The sequence below is a fragment of the Stylophora pistillata genome, chromosome 8 (assembly GCF_964205215.1).
Source record: "Stylophora pistillata chromosome 8, jaStyPist1.2, whole genome shotgun sequence".
Taxonomy (NCBI): domain Eukaryota; kingdom Metazoa; phylum Cnidaria; class Anthozoa; order Scleractinia; family Pocilloporidae; genus Stylophora; species Stylophora pistillata.
The window spans coordinates 9,840,103-9,856,780 of record NC_142526.1 but is presented as its reverse complement, the minus strand read 5'-3'; the positions used below and the strand labels follow the sequence as shown (position 1 = coordinate 9,856,780).

The window sequence follows — 16,678 nt, the reverse complement described above, 5'->3', positions numbered from 1 at the left end:
TTTAGAAATGTCATGTCATGTATTCTTCCATGTCATTGGTTTATTGAGGAACTTAGTTCCTAAAGAGCAAAGTCCATTTTGCAAACCAAATCTGATTGGTTGACACAGGAACTTAGTTCCCAGAGAACTCATTAAAAATGCATTTGAGATCTGATTGGCTCATTCAGGAACTAAGATACCTCAAATGTCAAGTACATTTTTAAATGGTGAAGTACAGTTTTAAATGGGGATGTGTTATTTGTAAAGATAACAGAATGGTCACAATTAGAAGGGGGACTTAACATCCCCTCTACCATTTGGCATATCTTAAGTTAGCGATATGAACTTTATTTCATGCTCTGTTATGAATATATTGACTTTGTTCTTTACCCAGGAATCCTCTTCAGAGGACTGTAGGGACTCAGGTTTTGAAACATGCAATACTTCTCAAGGTAATTACTGATAGCTTTTTTAAAGTGTCTTTGGTTGCATTTTTGGCTTACTGCATTCAGTAACATGACATGACACATGTTGATTACCAATTGAGCAATTGCTGTAGGTATTTTGCAAAAAAAGGGATCTAGCAAGGACAGATTTTGAAGAGAGGGCAAACCTCTTGTATCATCTGTAAGCCAGTATTTGCAAATTTGCGAGCTTTATTTTGTCGATTACCAAATGACTGATGTAGTATTAGTGTTTTGCTACTATTAGTACTTTTCTTCACCAATTACTTATGTCACTAATTGTCTGGCATGGTTAAGTTATGGGAAAAGTTTGTGGCCGAGGCAATGAGGAGCTTGGTGTGAAAGTGCTAATTGCAAACAATTTTGTAGAAGGAGAGGCACCATAGGCCAGTTTTTGGCCTAGAAACATACCTCAATGAAAAGATCTGTAAAATCAATAGGTGACTAAAGGGGGACAATAGGAAACCAGCCAAACTGGACCAGGGATCCATCATAAACAGATTGTAGGGGGTAACTTGGGTTAATTATACCCTCCAGATGGTGGCAAGGTTATTGATGACATAACAGATCATATAAACATACAGCTGCTGATACATAAAAGTGTTCAAGAGAGTGACTAAAAAGAAATATTTAGAAATTTCTAGAATACTTAGTCATGCTGACTTGCATGCATGAACTCTCTATGGAACTTTCTAGAACTTTTTGTTAGGTTTTGTTGTTATGATGTAATAGTACCAAAATAGTCTTAAGCTTCTGGAATATGCTGTAATTGAACTGTAATTGAACTCTTAAATGTTTAGAAGAACTCAGTTGTGCAGTAGTTATTAGTTCCGGTTGTCAGGAGTGACTGACAGTTCAGAGAGCTATACCAAGAGAGAGAACTGTTGTGGAAGATTGTTGATCTGAAGCAACTTTGGAAAAGAAGGTGACTTTGTGCCAAAACACAGCTCACAACGAACATTCCTCAACACAAGAGCCAAGCAGATTTATACTCTAACTGGAGCTGAACCACCCCTCTTGTGAATAAATTCACTGAACACCTTTTCCTTTTTAAGGCTCTTCAAGGAATCAAACAGATCCTCTTCTTATTGGAAGCATAACCAGATCTCCAGAACCTTGGCATGAATTTAGAGCAAATCCTGATGTTGAGGTAGGTGGACGATTTATTACAACATCTTACAACAGGGGTGTTATTTTACAGTGTACCTCAAATTATAAAGATGCTGGCTGTAAGTATTGCATTTGTTAGTATAGATGCATATATACACATATACACCCATCAAAATGCAGACTTCCTACACCCATTTTATGTCTAAAATAAAGTTGCAATTTGAAACTATACTTGAAATATATATCTCTTCTCTTCTCATCAAAAGGGTGAAGAACGATGCATGTACATTTCACAGAAGCTATAATTGTACTTTTCCTTTGTCCCTATAATTTCGTTTTTCACACTTTTTAATGGCAAACTAAAGGTGTATGTATTTTATAATAATTATGTTTGAAAACTGCAACATTTGGAAAACTATTGTTAGTATATATAAATAATGGATACATGCTTAATTATATGTTTGCTCGGATTTGCAAAAAAACATGCCCTCTTTGTTGCAAGATCAACAGTCAGATTCATGCCCTACCACAGCTCAGCTAGTGGGCCAACACCCTGTGGTTGGAGGCTGGTTGAGAGTCCAAAGTAGCAGGCCTTAAGAAGGGTTGCAAAAGCTAGCCTGCTATGACTTTTGTTGTTGTCTGGCGGAAGGGCTTAAGGTCAAGGCCAGCATTGGGATGTTGCCTAGGGACTAGCCCAATAGATGGTGGGTCACTGGAAGCTGTGTGTCTAAAGCTGAAGGGTAGGAAGGGTAGGGTTTGGACTCCTCAGCCTTACGATTCTATGGTTATGATACTTAAAGGAATCAACTTTTTGTCACATTTTTTGGACAACCAGTTAAATGGCCTTTTGCATTTCTCATAGAATAACAAGAAATTGAACCTTTTTTCCTATGAACACCAAGTTTACCACCATGTGGCTTCACATTGTTTGTTTTCCATGTTTTCAGCTGTTTTACCCTCTCGATGAGGCTGAAAAGACTGTTAATGGTTATGGTTATTCAGAGACTGATGATTCAAGTGGTGATGCTTTTAAGGTTGCTTCCAGTAAGTATGATTTATAGGCCAAATTAATATGAGATCTGTTACACATGTGAATCAATAGCTCCAGTTAGGTTTAACATTTTATAATCCCTTTTTGGGGGAAGAGAAAGATCTGTTTGGCAAAGAGTTTTAAAGAAAGGAAAAAAAGTGTTAGCCACATATGAAATTGGACCACAACATGTATATTATCTCAGTGGTTATTAAAATAATCTTGGTTAGATAGAAATCAATAATAACTAAGACTTGAATAGATCTAAACTTTTTCTTCAATACTAATACTGAACTAATTGCTGGAAAATTATGATAATAATAACAAGTTTATTCAAGTGTCAAGGTATTTACCATAATTTCCAGCTGTTTACCTGCAGATAATCTGTTGATTTTGCCATATACAAGCACCACTGTGGGTAATAGGGAGGTGTGGTTCATGTAACAATTTTGAAATCTACTGGTAGTTCAATTGAAAAAAAATTCTCACCTACCTGCATGTCTACCTCGCAAATGAATGTTATTGTAGTAAGAGTGCCACAAAGTGGCATGAAGACATGATGCCGACTCAAGTTTATTTCACACACAATTAGTTGTGCAACGAACAAATTTTTATCGGCATGCATGTAAACAAATCCTTGATGGTGACAAAAATAATCCAAGGATATTCAGCACATCAGTAACAAATTTCCAGTTAACACTAGCTTGAGCTGAAGAGAATTTTCCCATTCTAAGGGACTTGTTAGGCCCAGTAGAACTGCAGATATCGATTTTTTTTTGAGAAATCAACAAATTGACATGGTATTGAATGATGGCTCGCACAGAATGTGGCCATAAATTCACATTCTTTCAAGTATGAAACATTGTGAATTCCAAAGCCTTTTAGTGCAAATTTCCTCTGCTTTTAAGGTGTGGGTTATCCACCAGTGTGGGTAATCTACTGACTTTTTTTTTTTTTTTCTGTATCCAATTATCGGCCGGTGTGAGTAATCAGCCGTGCAGGTAAATGGCTAGAAATTACCATCAATATAAAAAATGCTTAAAAATGTGAAAAGATAATAACTAGGAAGAGAATATAAGAATGATAGGGGTGGTGTGTGTTTTAAAGTATTTCTCTTAGTGTTGAGAATGCTAGGATGTGAGCTGTAATGGGGTATTTCTAAACTGCTGGTTTGGTAATTTAATATCCCAAAAACTGTTAATTTATCAGCATTCATGTTGATAATGTGTTTCACTCTAATTTCAGCAAGCAGCTATGATCCAGAGAGTGAAGGAACTATGCAAGACACTCTTTCAAGAAATTGTAAGCTATTGTGATTATTAACAGTTAAACAATTTGAATCCATGCAGGTAACATTTTGATTGTCATGTACATTTATTTGAGAGTATAGACCCAAGATGGGCTATTGACAGCAGTATAGGTTTAGATGCTGGCATAATTTTGGGCATAATGCTATGAAGGCATAGCATCAAGCATTGGTCATGCCTGCAAAATGACCAAAATTCTTATACATAAACAGGTTAAACTGCATTTCTAGTTCTTTTACGATGAATTTTTCAGGTTTGTTTTCAAAATGCATGTCTGAAGTTCCATTTCTAGAACTGCTCTATAATTTTTTAGGCTAGGTTACTATACAATCAAATTGTAAATAGTTCATTTATCTTAAGCATTTCTCCCATATCTCTACCAGAAAATGATGAAATATAATAACCCTTTTCTTTCAATTTTACTTACTTTTGTGTTACCAACCATATCCATGCCAGTTTCTGTAGCTCCAAACAACGCAGAGGTTGAGCTGTGGAACCTTTTAATGTTACACATGACCAGTCACCTGAAAATATTCATGCATTAATTTACAAGCAAGCATTTATCTAGGAAATAATTGATTACATTAAAACTTTTTCTGGACAGTTTTCATCACAACAGGAGGTTAGGGGAAAAATACTATTGCCACATTAAGGGTGAAATTATGTGATTTTCAGTAAGAATGTTGTAGTTACAGTACAGTACATCCTCGGAGACCCAGGGGCTGAGTCGATTTCAAGTTAGGGCATGAAGAGCCCCTGGGGACATTGTCTTACAAGACTAGTTCCAAACGGTCGCAGTCGTTCTGCGAACTGATTGATGCCAGAAAAGCTTTGTGTTTTTCTGCCCAATCAGAGTGAAGTGTGCTTTAGAGTCCTTTCGTGTGTTTTAACATATACTAGCAGCTCAGTTGCTCGCTTTGTTTGTTTGGACCGTGCGACAGAGATTTACTTGAGGTGAAAAGTTTCAGTCTCAGCGCACAATGTAAGAGAAATCCATCATGTCCGCGAAAATCTTACCGGAAATTGTACTGACTACTTTCGCAGGTATCACTAGAGAACGTGTTTTAAAGTTTGCGAGGTTTGTACACAACACGATGGTTGCAGTCATTGATATGTCGCTTTAAACGTTAAACGAGATTCAAGCTTAAATCTTTCTAGATTTTTTGCATAATTTGCTGTGACTGAAACTTTGCCAATCCCGGGAAGTTATTTCGTCGCACGGGCCACGCAGGTATGTCGAGCAACTGGTTCTTGCGCAACTTTCCGTGCGTGCCAAAATCTAATCTCATCTTCGCTTGAAAAAAAAAGAAAAGCTGAGCGTGGAAACTTTTGCTTAATAGATGTGGGTAGATGATCCTGTTATACTAAGCTGACATTTGCAATAAAGTAAACCCGCCCTTTTCATCCAAAATTTCTTGGTCTTTGGTTTTGTTTTTCCCACTGAAAACAGCATCGGATCGATTCCCAATGATCAAAGGTATTTAACTTGGTCTTAAACAATCGACATAACAGGTGAAATGACAATGACCAAGGGACAAGAAGAGAATCCGTGGCCTTCCTGGCTCAAGAATTTCAACACTCTAGGCAGCAGTTGAAAGATTAAACTCTTTCCAAAGCCCTTCGGTAACTGCTTGAAAACATCTCTCCTTCCCGCGATGTTCTCGTTAATAAGTTTTTGTTCAGATTTTAATTAGCTAACCGGAAACACAGCTAAGCTTTCTCTTAGCACTTGCTGGAGGTCGTCCACGAACTCAACGTTCTCCGCAACCTTGGCCGTATTGTCTTTACTACTAAGATTAGATTTTGGCGCGCACAGAAAACAGAAAGCTACGTAGGCGAATGCGCCAGTTGCTCGACATACCTGCGTGGCCCGTGGGACGAAATAACTTCATGGGATTGGGAAAGTTTCAGTCACAGCAAATTATGCAAAAAATATAGAAAGATTTAAGCTTAAATCTCCTTTAACGTTTAAAGCGACATATCAATGACTGCAATCATCGTGTTTTATACAAACCTAGCAAACTTTAAAACACGTTCTCTAGTGATACCTGCGAAAGTATTCAGTATGATTTCCGGTAAGATTTTCGCTGACAATCTGATCGACTTCTCTTACATTGTGTGCTGAGACTGAAACTTTTCACCTCAAGCAAATCTCCGTCGCAAGGTACAGACAAACATAGCGAGCAAGTGAGCTACTAGTATATGTCCGTGTTAAAACACACGAAAGGACTCTAAAGCACACTTCACTCTGATTGGGCAGAAAAACACAAAGATTTTCTGGCACCAATCAGATGGCAGAACGAGTGCGACCGTTTGGAACTAGTCTTGTAAGACAATGTCCCCAGGGGCTCTTCATGCCCTAACTTCAAATCGACTCAGCCCCTGGGTCTCCGAGGATGAGTACAGTATAGTATGTACCATGAAATAGACAAATCACAAGCAAGAAAATCTGTTCACATGACAAAATCAATTCAACAAGTCATGCAAAAACCTCATTTGGTTTACTCAAATCAATAATTCCTAGAAAACCTTCAATAATTTTTCCTATGGCCTCAAATATCTTGAAGCTGTAACAAAATTTGAGTTGTGCATTACATCACAGCCTCGTTCTTTATTAAAGTCATTCTTGTTGTTTAAGCCATCTTAAACACATGCAAAGCTTGATGTGTTGGCTTCTTGTCCCTCTGACCATTTCTGCAGAAACTTGTCTTGGGCTATGACTTTCATAATTTTAGAGAATCCCTGATTGAGAATAAATCCAGAATTATTAGGATTGAATTATGCAGGAGAAAAATTACTGCTGAAGGGCATGTACATCTACCGTTCTCATCCAGTAACTTCTCTTTTTCTTTTTCCTCTTTTATTAAAGACAATTCAAGCGATCAAAGACGAGTTCCACTCCTGCATAATAATATAACCAACTCTCCTGCAGATGGTGCTTTTGATGAAGACATTTCAAATTTGGATATTCAGGTACAGTTACTAAAAATTTAAATTATTTGGAAATTTATGGCATTTGGGTCACTTTGTCCATTTATACATAGCAGAAACTTTACACCTCTGAGTGCTTTATTTTAAAAGTTTTTTAGTTTTCAATGTCAGTAATGAATTAAATGATCTAGTAAACTAAACTTGCAGTGTGCAATAAATGCAAAAACAAACAAAATCGAGGTAGATAATTAAATTGCATCATTTAAGGCTGGATAAATAAATTTATTTGCCCCCAAATGGTATCCACTTGTTGGCTGAGTGGGGGGTTGGACAGGAAAACATTTGGCTAGAGGTCATGACATTATAATGGACCAAGCATAGATGTGTAATCGGCAAAGTTTTCTGTTGTTTAACTCCAATTTGTGTTCATTTCTTTAGCTATTGTTTTCTATGCAAGAGGATCTGGAAAAGACATACCAAAATTATGAATCCTCTGACAATTCAATTTTTGGTGTTCCATGTGAAGCTGTTCCTGGTAAGTATAACATGTAGTGACAGAAACTGTCATGTTAATTGTTTAGTTGCATTGCTTGTTTTGTGACAGCTACTTAAAGACTCACTAAAACTAAGTGAAACTGTTACAAAGTATATATTATGAAAGAGGGTAATTCAAAGTATTATCTTAACATTATTTGTACTATTGTTTACCTGCTTATACACTGTTTTAAATTTTGTCTTCTATGTTTTTTTCTTTTCTTAACAGTTTGAAAATTCTTTTAGAAACTGCACATATTTACATAGTATTGGTTTTTCTTGAACAGCAAATCTAACAACTGATCAAACAAAATCCTATTTCTTAAGGCTCCTGTGTATTCTTTATGTAAACAAGCCCCTCCTACTGAAGGGTTTTGCCACCCATGAGGGTTTCATGCGAATGGAATCTGAGTTCTGTCAATAAGAAATGCTGCATATCATCACAAAATTAGTTTAAAATGTCATTTTGTTTTATCATTTTCATTGTTGTACAGTTCATTCAAATGTAGAAAGTGAAGAAGCTTATCACAGTGCTGAACAAGAAAACTGTGAGTTTTCCTTTTTATTTTCTAGTCTGTTCATTGTCAATGATAGGGTACCTATATTATATGCAATACTCATGCTGAGGATTACTGGTGGTTGTTTGTTGTTGTTGAAGCAGCTCCAGTCTTCAGACAGATTTTTCCCAACTTTTTCACCAAAAGTAAGGAAAATATGGGACTAACCTTTAATATTTGTGATACTAATCATTTCATGATATCTTTTACAGCTAATTCAAATGTGGAAGCTGAAGAAGCTAATTACGGTGCTGAGCAAGGAAACTGTAAGTTTGCCTTCTTACTTTCCTGTAAGTTTTTGTCAATGCACTACCTACACTGTAGAAGTGTAAAACCTTCTGATTTTACCAATGGTTGATTAATATGAACTATATGTATTATGATATTCTGATGATGATAGAGATGAAGTTAACTTATGGTAGTTGATGTTTTGTTGCAGTAATCCAAAAGATTGGTCCTTCATCAGGTCCTGTGGAGGTCAGTTTTGATGATGTTTACCTCATTTTTGTAATTATGATGGTCTTCTAAATTGAATTTTATAAACCTGATATAAGAGGCTAGAGAGGTAACTACCGTGGTCGCCAAAAAAATTGGAAATAGCTGGCAGATGTCATTTAACACTATTTCCTTTTGCAGGGTGGAGGGAACTTCCTCATAACAGTTAGCGAAGAACTTCCAGACTGTATTGATTCTGGTTTTGCTTACTTTGGAAGTAATCATGCAGTGTTAACAAAACTGAATAAGTTTACTTTTGAAGGAAGAATTCCAGGTAAGCATCTGTTCAGCTGAAATTTTAAAGTACAGAGATGATATCTGCAACCCTACAAGTGAACTGCAATTGGAAGAAATTATAGAAAATTAAAAAGTCCCATCAAGGACTGAATAGCTTGTTTTTTTGGGGGGGAGAAAGGCAGTTAAATCTCTTCAAGTTCTCCAACTACTAATTTGCTCATTTCAATTTATTGATGAGAGTCAATTATTTATCACCCATGCTTAAAAGAGTTGCAGCTGCATTAGCTGACTGTTGTGAGCTTTTCTTTTTTGTTAAATCCAGCTGCCCAACAACCAGGTGTAGTTAGAGTTTGTGTGTACTCAGACACCAACCGGTTTCTGGGAGAAACAGATTTTGAATATGAAGACATGATGGACAGAGTTGCCTTCCATGCAGTACAGCTTGGTTCAGAAGGGGTGTCAAAGCTGTATGCCTTGATGGCAAAACATAGTATAAATATGTGGAACCAGAGCTCATCTGTAAAGCAAATTTCAGGTAAATTTCATCTTACATGCTGTATCATGTTCAGTGTTGACTTCTGAACTACATACACTTAACCTCCAATTCTTCAAAAAATGAGTTTAGACATGGTGGTCTCAGCCACTTTGAAGACCTAAGTAAATTAAAAGTCGAATTCAACAAAGCTTGAAACTACATACCCTTTCTCCTATTCACTGTTGTTCAAAGATAACCTTTCTAACCATACATGTTCAATTTTATGAAAAAGAAAATTGAACATGTATGGTTAGAAAGGGTCAAAGAAAGTGCAATGAGAATACAATTGGTATCCTATTCTCTAATGGTGTAATTTTTTTAAGTGTCTCATCTATTTATTTGCTTCTCACACACCCCTGGGAGCCATGTCAAGCCAACCACCGCAAGCCTGACCTTTATTCACGCAATAACAGCTATCAAATTTTACAAGTATACATGGAGTTTCAAAACATGAACTAGTTAAGAATCGAGACAAAATCTAACATTGTTTAGAAGCGTAATGAACAACTGAAAAAACTCTTGGGTGGGTGGGTGGGAAGGTCAAGCAATGGCGGTCAACAAAAAACAACTGACCGCCTTACACATCACATGACCTTAACCCATCCCCAGGCCCCAGCGGTGTGTGAGAAAAACATTTTCCACTTATTTCGTTCCACTCAGCCAGTGGAAAATCACCCTTATTATTGAATGTAGCATTACAAGAAAGCTAAGGGTTTCAAAGACCATAGTGATTTAAGGAATGTGTTTTGTGTCTATATTAAGTTCTGATCCTGGTGTTTCAGTTTAAATTTTGTCTTATTCTCAAAGTGACCAACCTTAAAAATGGCATGTAACCAGACCCTATAGATTCAGAAGACTTAATAGTGTGGTTGTCATTTTGAATGAAAAGAACATTTTCTTAAAGTTTCTCTAGGTATACATCTAACATGTCTACAATAATGTTGAATGAAAACTGAGAATAATATTTATGTTGTATGAACTAATGATACAATTCTTGACTGACTGTTGAGAGATTACATATACATTGCTTGTACATGTACATTGCTAATGTCTTCTTGTACATGTATATTTTTTTTTCATGGATTCAAGAATGATTTGAATGCCTACTTTTTAGTGACTCTGATATATCTGCTAAAATTTAGGGGATGATGTAGAGCCTCTTCACTTCTTTGAGTCTTGTCAACAAACTTCCCATGCTTTTATAGTTAAAGTGAGGATGTAACTTACAAGTGATTATCTGGGATAAGAATGAGCTATTAAGATAAGTCATTCGTATTGAAGTTATGTGCCTGATTGTTTTCTTTTCTTTATAAGAATTGTCAGGGCAAGCAACAGGTGCTATGAATGATAGTTGTCAAGAACGATCTTCATTGGCTGAGGATATTGTCATTGCTGATGAGAATGACGACCTGGCACAGGACCTTCAAGATCTAATCAACTGGTGAATGTTTTAAGTTGTTTTTCAAAGATTAGGCGTCATGATTAGAATCAGTGTTGTAAGTTATTGGTCTATTTAAGCAATAGAGGGCATTTTTCCATGCTCCATAACCTGGATAAAGCCAAGTGGTATGTTGGAAGAACACTTTGAAAGCTTCTAAATCATGAGCTCAAGGCAAGTGATGTGCATCTAAGCTTTGTGAGTGTTCCCCCTACATCCCAAGTGGCTTTATATTATAGAGCCTGGGAAAAAAACATCCCATTGCTTTTGATGAAATAATTATTTTCACGCAAGCTGAGACTCTAAGCTGATATCTGCTTAGAAACTGAATTGACCAATTAGAGGATGCACAGTAACTGTATGTTCATCCTGTTATAAATAAAATTAGTGGTTTTCATTTTTTCTTAATTTCCTTTTCCTATACTAATACTCATGTTGATCAAAAAATGAAAGTTCTGATCTCAATAAAGAAACCAGACTTCCAGGTGGACAAAAAGACAGACAGGGTTAGTGTAGTATGGTATCCCTGTGTGTGATGTGTACGTATATCACGTGACTAGCACATGGAGATAGATCCGCCATCTTGATTAAAAGAAGACCTGTCGTTCTGTTGACATTTATATTTGTCTCGTCCTACTTCTTCCTATAATATTACAGTTAGGGTTAGGGTTAGACAGATGAACTGCCAGACAGAAGAACTGACAGATAGACAGACATACAGGTACACAGCTGTGTGGATACCAGGTAAATGACTTGGGCTAGACCTGGACTGTCATGATCAGCGCTGCATTCCCCATCAGTGCCATATAAGCTGAGTGTTTTAATTTCATATACCAATATTTTCCTTATATTGTGTTATTTACAGGCTATCAGAGGAAAACTACCACCCAGTTCATACCAATAGAGGAATGTGGTTGAAAATTTTAAAGGTTGCTAATGGACTATGCAAAAAATTGGGTGAGTTTGAATGTTTTTAATGATCAAATGGTTTTCTTTTGGCAACGTACTTACATGCAAGAACGCTACCTCTTTGAGATCTTTTGTCATCACTTCATACTTACACTCCTTGCCTACCTCTCCTAAGGGTTGTGCATAATTTTGGTTAAAAGTTTATTTGATTTTATCAAACTTTTTCTTCACTTTATTCTTCTTACCTCGATCTACATCTGTTAACCTCAAAATGTGTACAGTGGTTTTTTGAAAAGGGCTCAATAAACCTTTCATTGATGTGATTTATTCTTGATCACAGCTTTTTCTGAAGATGTAGACCCTCAAGAAAGTGAAGAAGACTATTTTGCTGATGCTGAGAATTCCTCATGCACATCATCTGATGATGACGATGGTGCTTCACTGTCTGATCTAGCTGGCTGGAGTGAATGTCTAAATGGTAAATGTTGCAGTTTTTTATTTTATCAAAATTTCCTTGTTGTAGAGACCCATTTGTCATAAAAGAAAAAATTGTTCTTTTAAATTTTTGAGTATATATAATCACCTTCATGGGAAAGGCATTGCACAGAAATATTAGTATCAAAGCAAGGGTTAATATAAACACTGATCATGCAGTAAACTTTATTTTATTCTAACTCATTTGAATTTATTGAAGACGATTAGGGACACGTTCTTGTATCAAAGACACATGGATCATTTTCCTGCTGTAGATTAGTAATCTAGTTCAACAATAATGACTTTTCTCCAAATTTAGGAATTTTTGTGCAGGCACTATGATTAGTAAAGGGTAGTAAAGTATGATTACAAATGTTGTTATTATTTATCACTGCTTAATTCCATTTACTGTTACTTGGAGTGATCTATATTTTCATCTTTTTCCAGATTCTCCACTTTCATTGCCCTTGGTTTATACTAGATTAAGCAAATCTCAAGAAGCCAATCCAAAAGCAGAATCAACTCAGCTTTTGAACAAACCTGTCAACATTGAACTTGATGTGAGCCATGGAATCCCAGCAACAGTGGCGGAGGGTTTCACCAGTGAGCCTAGCATTGGTGACAATAAATATGTTGGAAGTGGTGATTTTCTTGAATGGAACACACCTTCCCCAGAGTCAAAAAAGACCAAAGTAAATGCTGTAAATGAAGACCAAGATACAGAGCAAGATTTGAGTCAGGAATGGGTATTCTCTTCTGAAGAAGGTACCTCATGTGCTCGATTGGAATCACAGGATGATAACTCAATGCTTGATCTTCCTGCAATTGATGTGGATATTAAGGGAAGCTTGTACCAGGATGATGAACTTTTAAAGACGCCTCACACTGAAAATGCAAAATCACAGAATGTGGAATTAAGTCTGTCTATAACTTCAATGCAAAAATCAGCAACACATGATGGACCAAGTACTCAGAATGCAACTCAGTCTCCCTCAAAAGACCCTTTGCAAGATGGTACTGGAAACAGAAAATCTAACGTAGTTCCTTCTCAGCACAGTAACAAAGACATCACAGACAACTCAGGTCAGGAATGGGCCAAATCAGGTACACATTCTGATGCAAATTAAATATTCAAGTAATTTTTTTATGGCCCCTTGTTAAAAGAATCATCTCTAGGCTGTTCTGTCGCGCGTAACTCGTTGCATTACACGTTTTCACGTATTGTTCGTCAAGCATTGTGGGCATGCTGTCAGAAAAGAAAATTATAATTTTATAGGTGCTTGTGGTGAAGACGCTTTCTTGTTTCACTTTAAATGTTTATTCTCAATAAACCGGGTTACACTGCTTAAGAAGAGTTCTGATCTCGTCTATTTTTTGGGTAATGGATCAGAGGTTGACGGAAGGGAACATAGGCCTTGAGCTGACTTCTTGGTATTCATTAAAAAAATCAGTTACACAAAAATGACAGTTCTAGGTAAGGGCTTTGCCCTTAAATCAAAGAAATACTGAGACAGTAATTGAGATAAGGGTGCATTTTTTAGTAATTAGCTCACTTTCAACCTATTCAATGCTGCTTCCACGTCCTCCAAAAACAATCCAATCCATTCATAAGCCATCCCTAAACTTACGAGTAAGTTAATTGGATTTAAGACCAGGTTTATTTCAAATCAGGAAAATCACAAGAATGTGTTCCATAATTAAAACAAACTCAGTATCTGCGCAATGCCATCAACAAGGAAATTAATGGAAGCCTTGATATTTCATTAGCAATTACAGAGGGTTTGGACAGTTGGTTTGATCTTTGTGAGATTGAAGATGGTGGAAAGAATGAGCATTCAAGATGGGAAATGCTATCTACTGAACCAGATAACACTGATGGAGGTGTGGAGAAAGATAACCTTGATAGAGAGCAAGAACAGGGACTGTTTTCTGAAGAAGGGAACTTGTATACTCACTTGCCATTACCCGATGATACCTCTGTTCAGAGTGTTGGTCCTGAAGTGGAGAATGAAGAGAGCCAGGTGTGTTTGTTATGTAGAGTTTTGTCAAAGTTTGGAAGTTGTCGTGAAGGCATATATAATAATTCATATGCAACCTTAAATAAATAAAATGAATAATAAATAATAATAATAATAATATTATTATTATTATTATTATTATTATTATTATTATTAGTTGTAACTCTTGAACTCTTAGTTGTTAATTTTATTTTCATTTGTACCCTTGATGATGGCTTTATGAAGTCGCCGAAACGTCGGGATATTATATTGTTCGTTTTTACCTGTCTATGTATTACTAAATCTTTGTTAATACGAATTACGGTATACAGATGTAAACTATTTTTTTCAAGTTACTGTACCGAAAAGTTGAAAGAGCAGATTTAAAGCAAATAATTATTGCTTAGCTAGAAAAATGCAAAGCAACCAATGTTGTTCATTTGCTTTCACGAGTACACAACTGCACCTAAATCATGGGAACGTGATGGTCATGCTAGAAATAAGGCACTTAGTTCGCCACAACACTGGTTGGAAGTTTTAGCAGTAGATTTAGACGATTAGAGAGATAACTCTGCCAATGTCTGCGTGATCATCTTCTAATGTGCGGAACATAACCAAAGTGTTATGTCTTGGACTTTAAACGCATAAAACCAGAGTAGGTGTACTAGATTGGCCAAGTTGACTTCACGAGCAGCATTTACCCTAATTATTGCTTTAGTTTTCGTTATGTGAGTTGATAAGAGAAGTTCAGCTTTATATATTTTTTTCTCATTGAGTCAATTCTTCAAATCCACTCTCTCCTCAGAATCTGCTATTGGAAAGCTATTGTAATTTCATTTTCTTAAGTGAGACTGTTGAGCTCGTGAGTCTTTTTAATTATTTTCCTAGGCCGCTGATTATGTAAGCCTGCGTAGGAGATAATCTGAAGTTGAAAGCCTGTTTTGGAGAATCATATCCGAAGTTGAAACCAAGATATGTTTGGTTCCTCTTCAGAAGGGATTTAATTTTGTTGTAGAAATTGGTCTTTCTTGCAGAAGTAGTAGCTCTTCAAATCCACTGTAACTGTTGAGCTCGTGAGTATTTTTGTGACGTCAGGATGAGTTTTTTAAGCCCCATGTTTTTCCGAAGCTGATACACCGGACAGCATTCGGAAGTCATCAGTCCTCTAGCCCTTCATAATGAGCGCTGCAGGTCAAGCTTTTCTCTGCCGCGGGAAGACTTGAGACGAGTTAGGAGAGGTCTAAGGGGGCACGTTACTGTGCCACCGCAGTTGTAAAATGACATGTTTGCGAGCCATTAGAAAACTTGGATAGAGCAGGGCAAACGTGGCCAGAAAATATTTCGAGACTGAAGCTTTATTCATGGAAGGGCTCTATTTGTTTAGAAGCGCTAAATATATGAATGTCTAGCGTTTATGAGACGCGTGCATTAGACTCAACATCTTTGAATTGTTTGTTAAATTTACGGCTAGAAAAGTAAGTGGGGATGTCTTTGAAAAAGGAAGGATTATTAACCAACATATTCGATTTAACTGAATAAAGGCTGATAGTTTCGAAAGAAGATGACGTCGCCATTAACAACATTTGTCTAAAACAAGTAGATTCTTAATTGCCGTGGGTCTGTTTAGTGATTGATCAAAGAAATTTCGATCAATTGTGTGCAACTATTTTGTCCTCACCAAATTTTGACGTCATCTTTTATCTAATACTGGACATACCAACATGAACTTGGTTTTACTCGGTGGTCAAATTTGATTTAGGTATCATATATAGAGAATACATCATGGAAAGTCGGCATTTACGCACAAGTTGGTACTATCGGAAATTGAACAACTAAGCCAAGCGAACGAGTGAGACTCTTGATACAAATTGAGGAATTCGTGAAGACTGTACGGACTGACTTTCATTGTGTTTTGCAATGACTCTACGAGCAGCATTTACCATATAGTTTTAGTTTTCGTTATGTGATTTAATAAGAGAAGTCGAGCTTTATATACTTTTTCTCATTGAGTTTTTTTTTCCCAGGACTCTCCCATGTTGGTCAGGCGTCCCAGCTTCATGCTACCGGTACGGATTAAGGTCAGTTGGATTATAATTGTATTTTTTATGTAAAGTTTAGCCAAAGTTCTAAATCAGATCTTCTGTGGCAGTTCATAGTTCTGTGGCATGTCCTTTAAACTCAGTGCTGTACTTCTCAAGATGTTATTGTCATGGTGTGTAAAGATTGTTGTTACTGCTTCGGTCGCTGGCACAGACCTCACTGCGTTCGGTCTGTACTGGCGACCTCGGTCAAGATTCTCCCATACAGACCTCCCACTCGGTTAATAAGAGCTAAGTCTCATTCTGATGTTATTTTGAGAGGCATGAGTGTTTTTAATTATTTTCCTAGCACACTGATTGGGTGGTGATTAAAAGATGGCGTAGCAGAATATCCGAAGTTGATATCGAGGTATGTTTGGTTGCTCTTTAAAAGAAATTTAATTTTAACGTAGAAATTTCGCACTGGCTAATCAACCATATTTATGAACTTCCTTAATCTTCTTCATTACATCGCAGATGTGTTATTAACAATGTTTCATCGCTTGCAGCCCTTGACTTTCCATTGTGTTTTGTGATGACGAATTTGATTGGCTGAAATCAATATTAAAAGCGGTGTAGATTTTCCCATCTAGACCGGCATCT

At 36.6% G+C, this 16,678-nt stretch overlaps 1 protein-coding gene across 1 annotated transcript in view; it reads left to right on the top strand.

Annotated features, from left to right (window-relative positions):
• The window catches only part of LOC111346223 (uncharacterized), a 64,089-nt gene that overhangs the window by 34,115 nt on the left and 13,296 nt on the right, over positions 1-16,678 (top strand). Inside the window, exons 9-26 of the mRNA XM_088731401.1 lie at positions 374-431; positions 1,499-1,593; positions 2,501-2,597; positions 3,829-3,885; positions 6,760-6,863; positions 7,260-7,356; positions 7,850-7,903; positions 8,125-8,178; positions 8,352-8,389; positions 8,549-8,681; positions 8,967-9,179; positions 10,494-10,620; positions 11,483-11,574; positions 11,867-12,004; positions 12,448-13,104; positions 13,768-14,021; positions 16,022-16,075; positions 16,386-16,445. Of these exons, the coding sequence (XP_088587527.1) occupies positions 374-431; positions 1,499-1,593; positions 2,501-2,597; positions 3,829-3,885; positions 6,760-6,863; positions 7,260-7,356; positions 7,850-7,903; positions 8,125-8,178; positions 8,352-8,389; positions 8,549-8,681; positions 8,967-9,179; positions 10,494-10,620; positions 11,483-11,574; positions 11,867-12,004; positions 12,448-13,104; positions 13,768-14,021; positions 16,022-16,075; positions 16,386-16,445 (2,382 nt within the window). The remainder of the gene's footprint in view (positions 1-373; positions 432-1,498; positions 1,594-2,500; positions 2,598-3,828; positions 3,886-6,759; positions 6,864-7,259; positions 7,357-7,849; positions 7,904-8,124; positions 8,179-8,351; positions 8,390-8,548; positions 8,682-8,966; positions 9,180-10,493; positions 10,621-11,482; positions 11,575-11,866; positions 12,005-12,447; positions 13,105-13,767; positions 14,022-16,021; positions 16,076-16,385; positions 16,446-16,678) is intronic.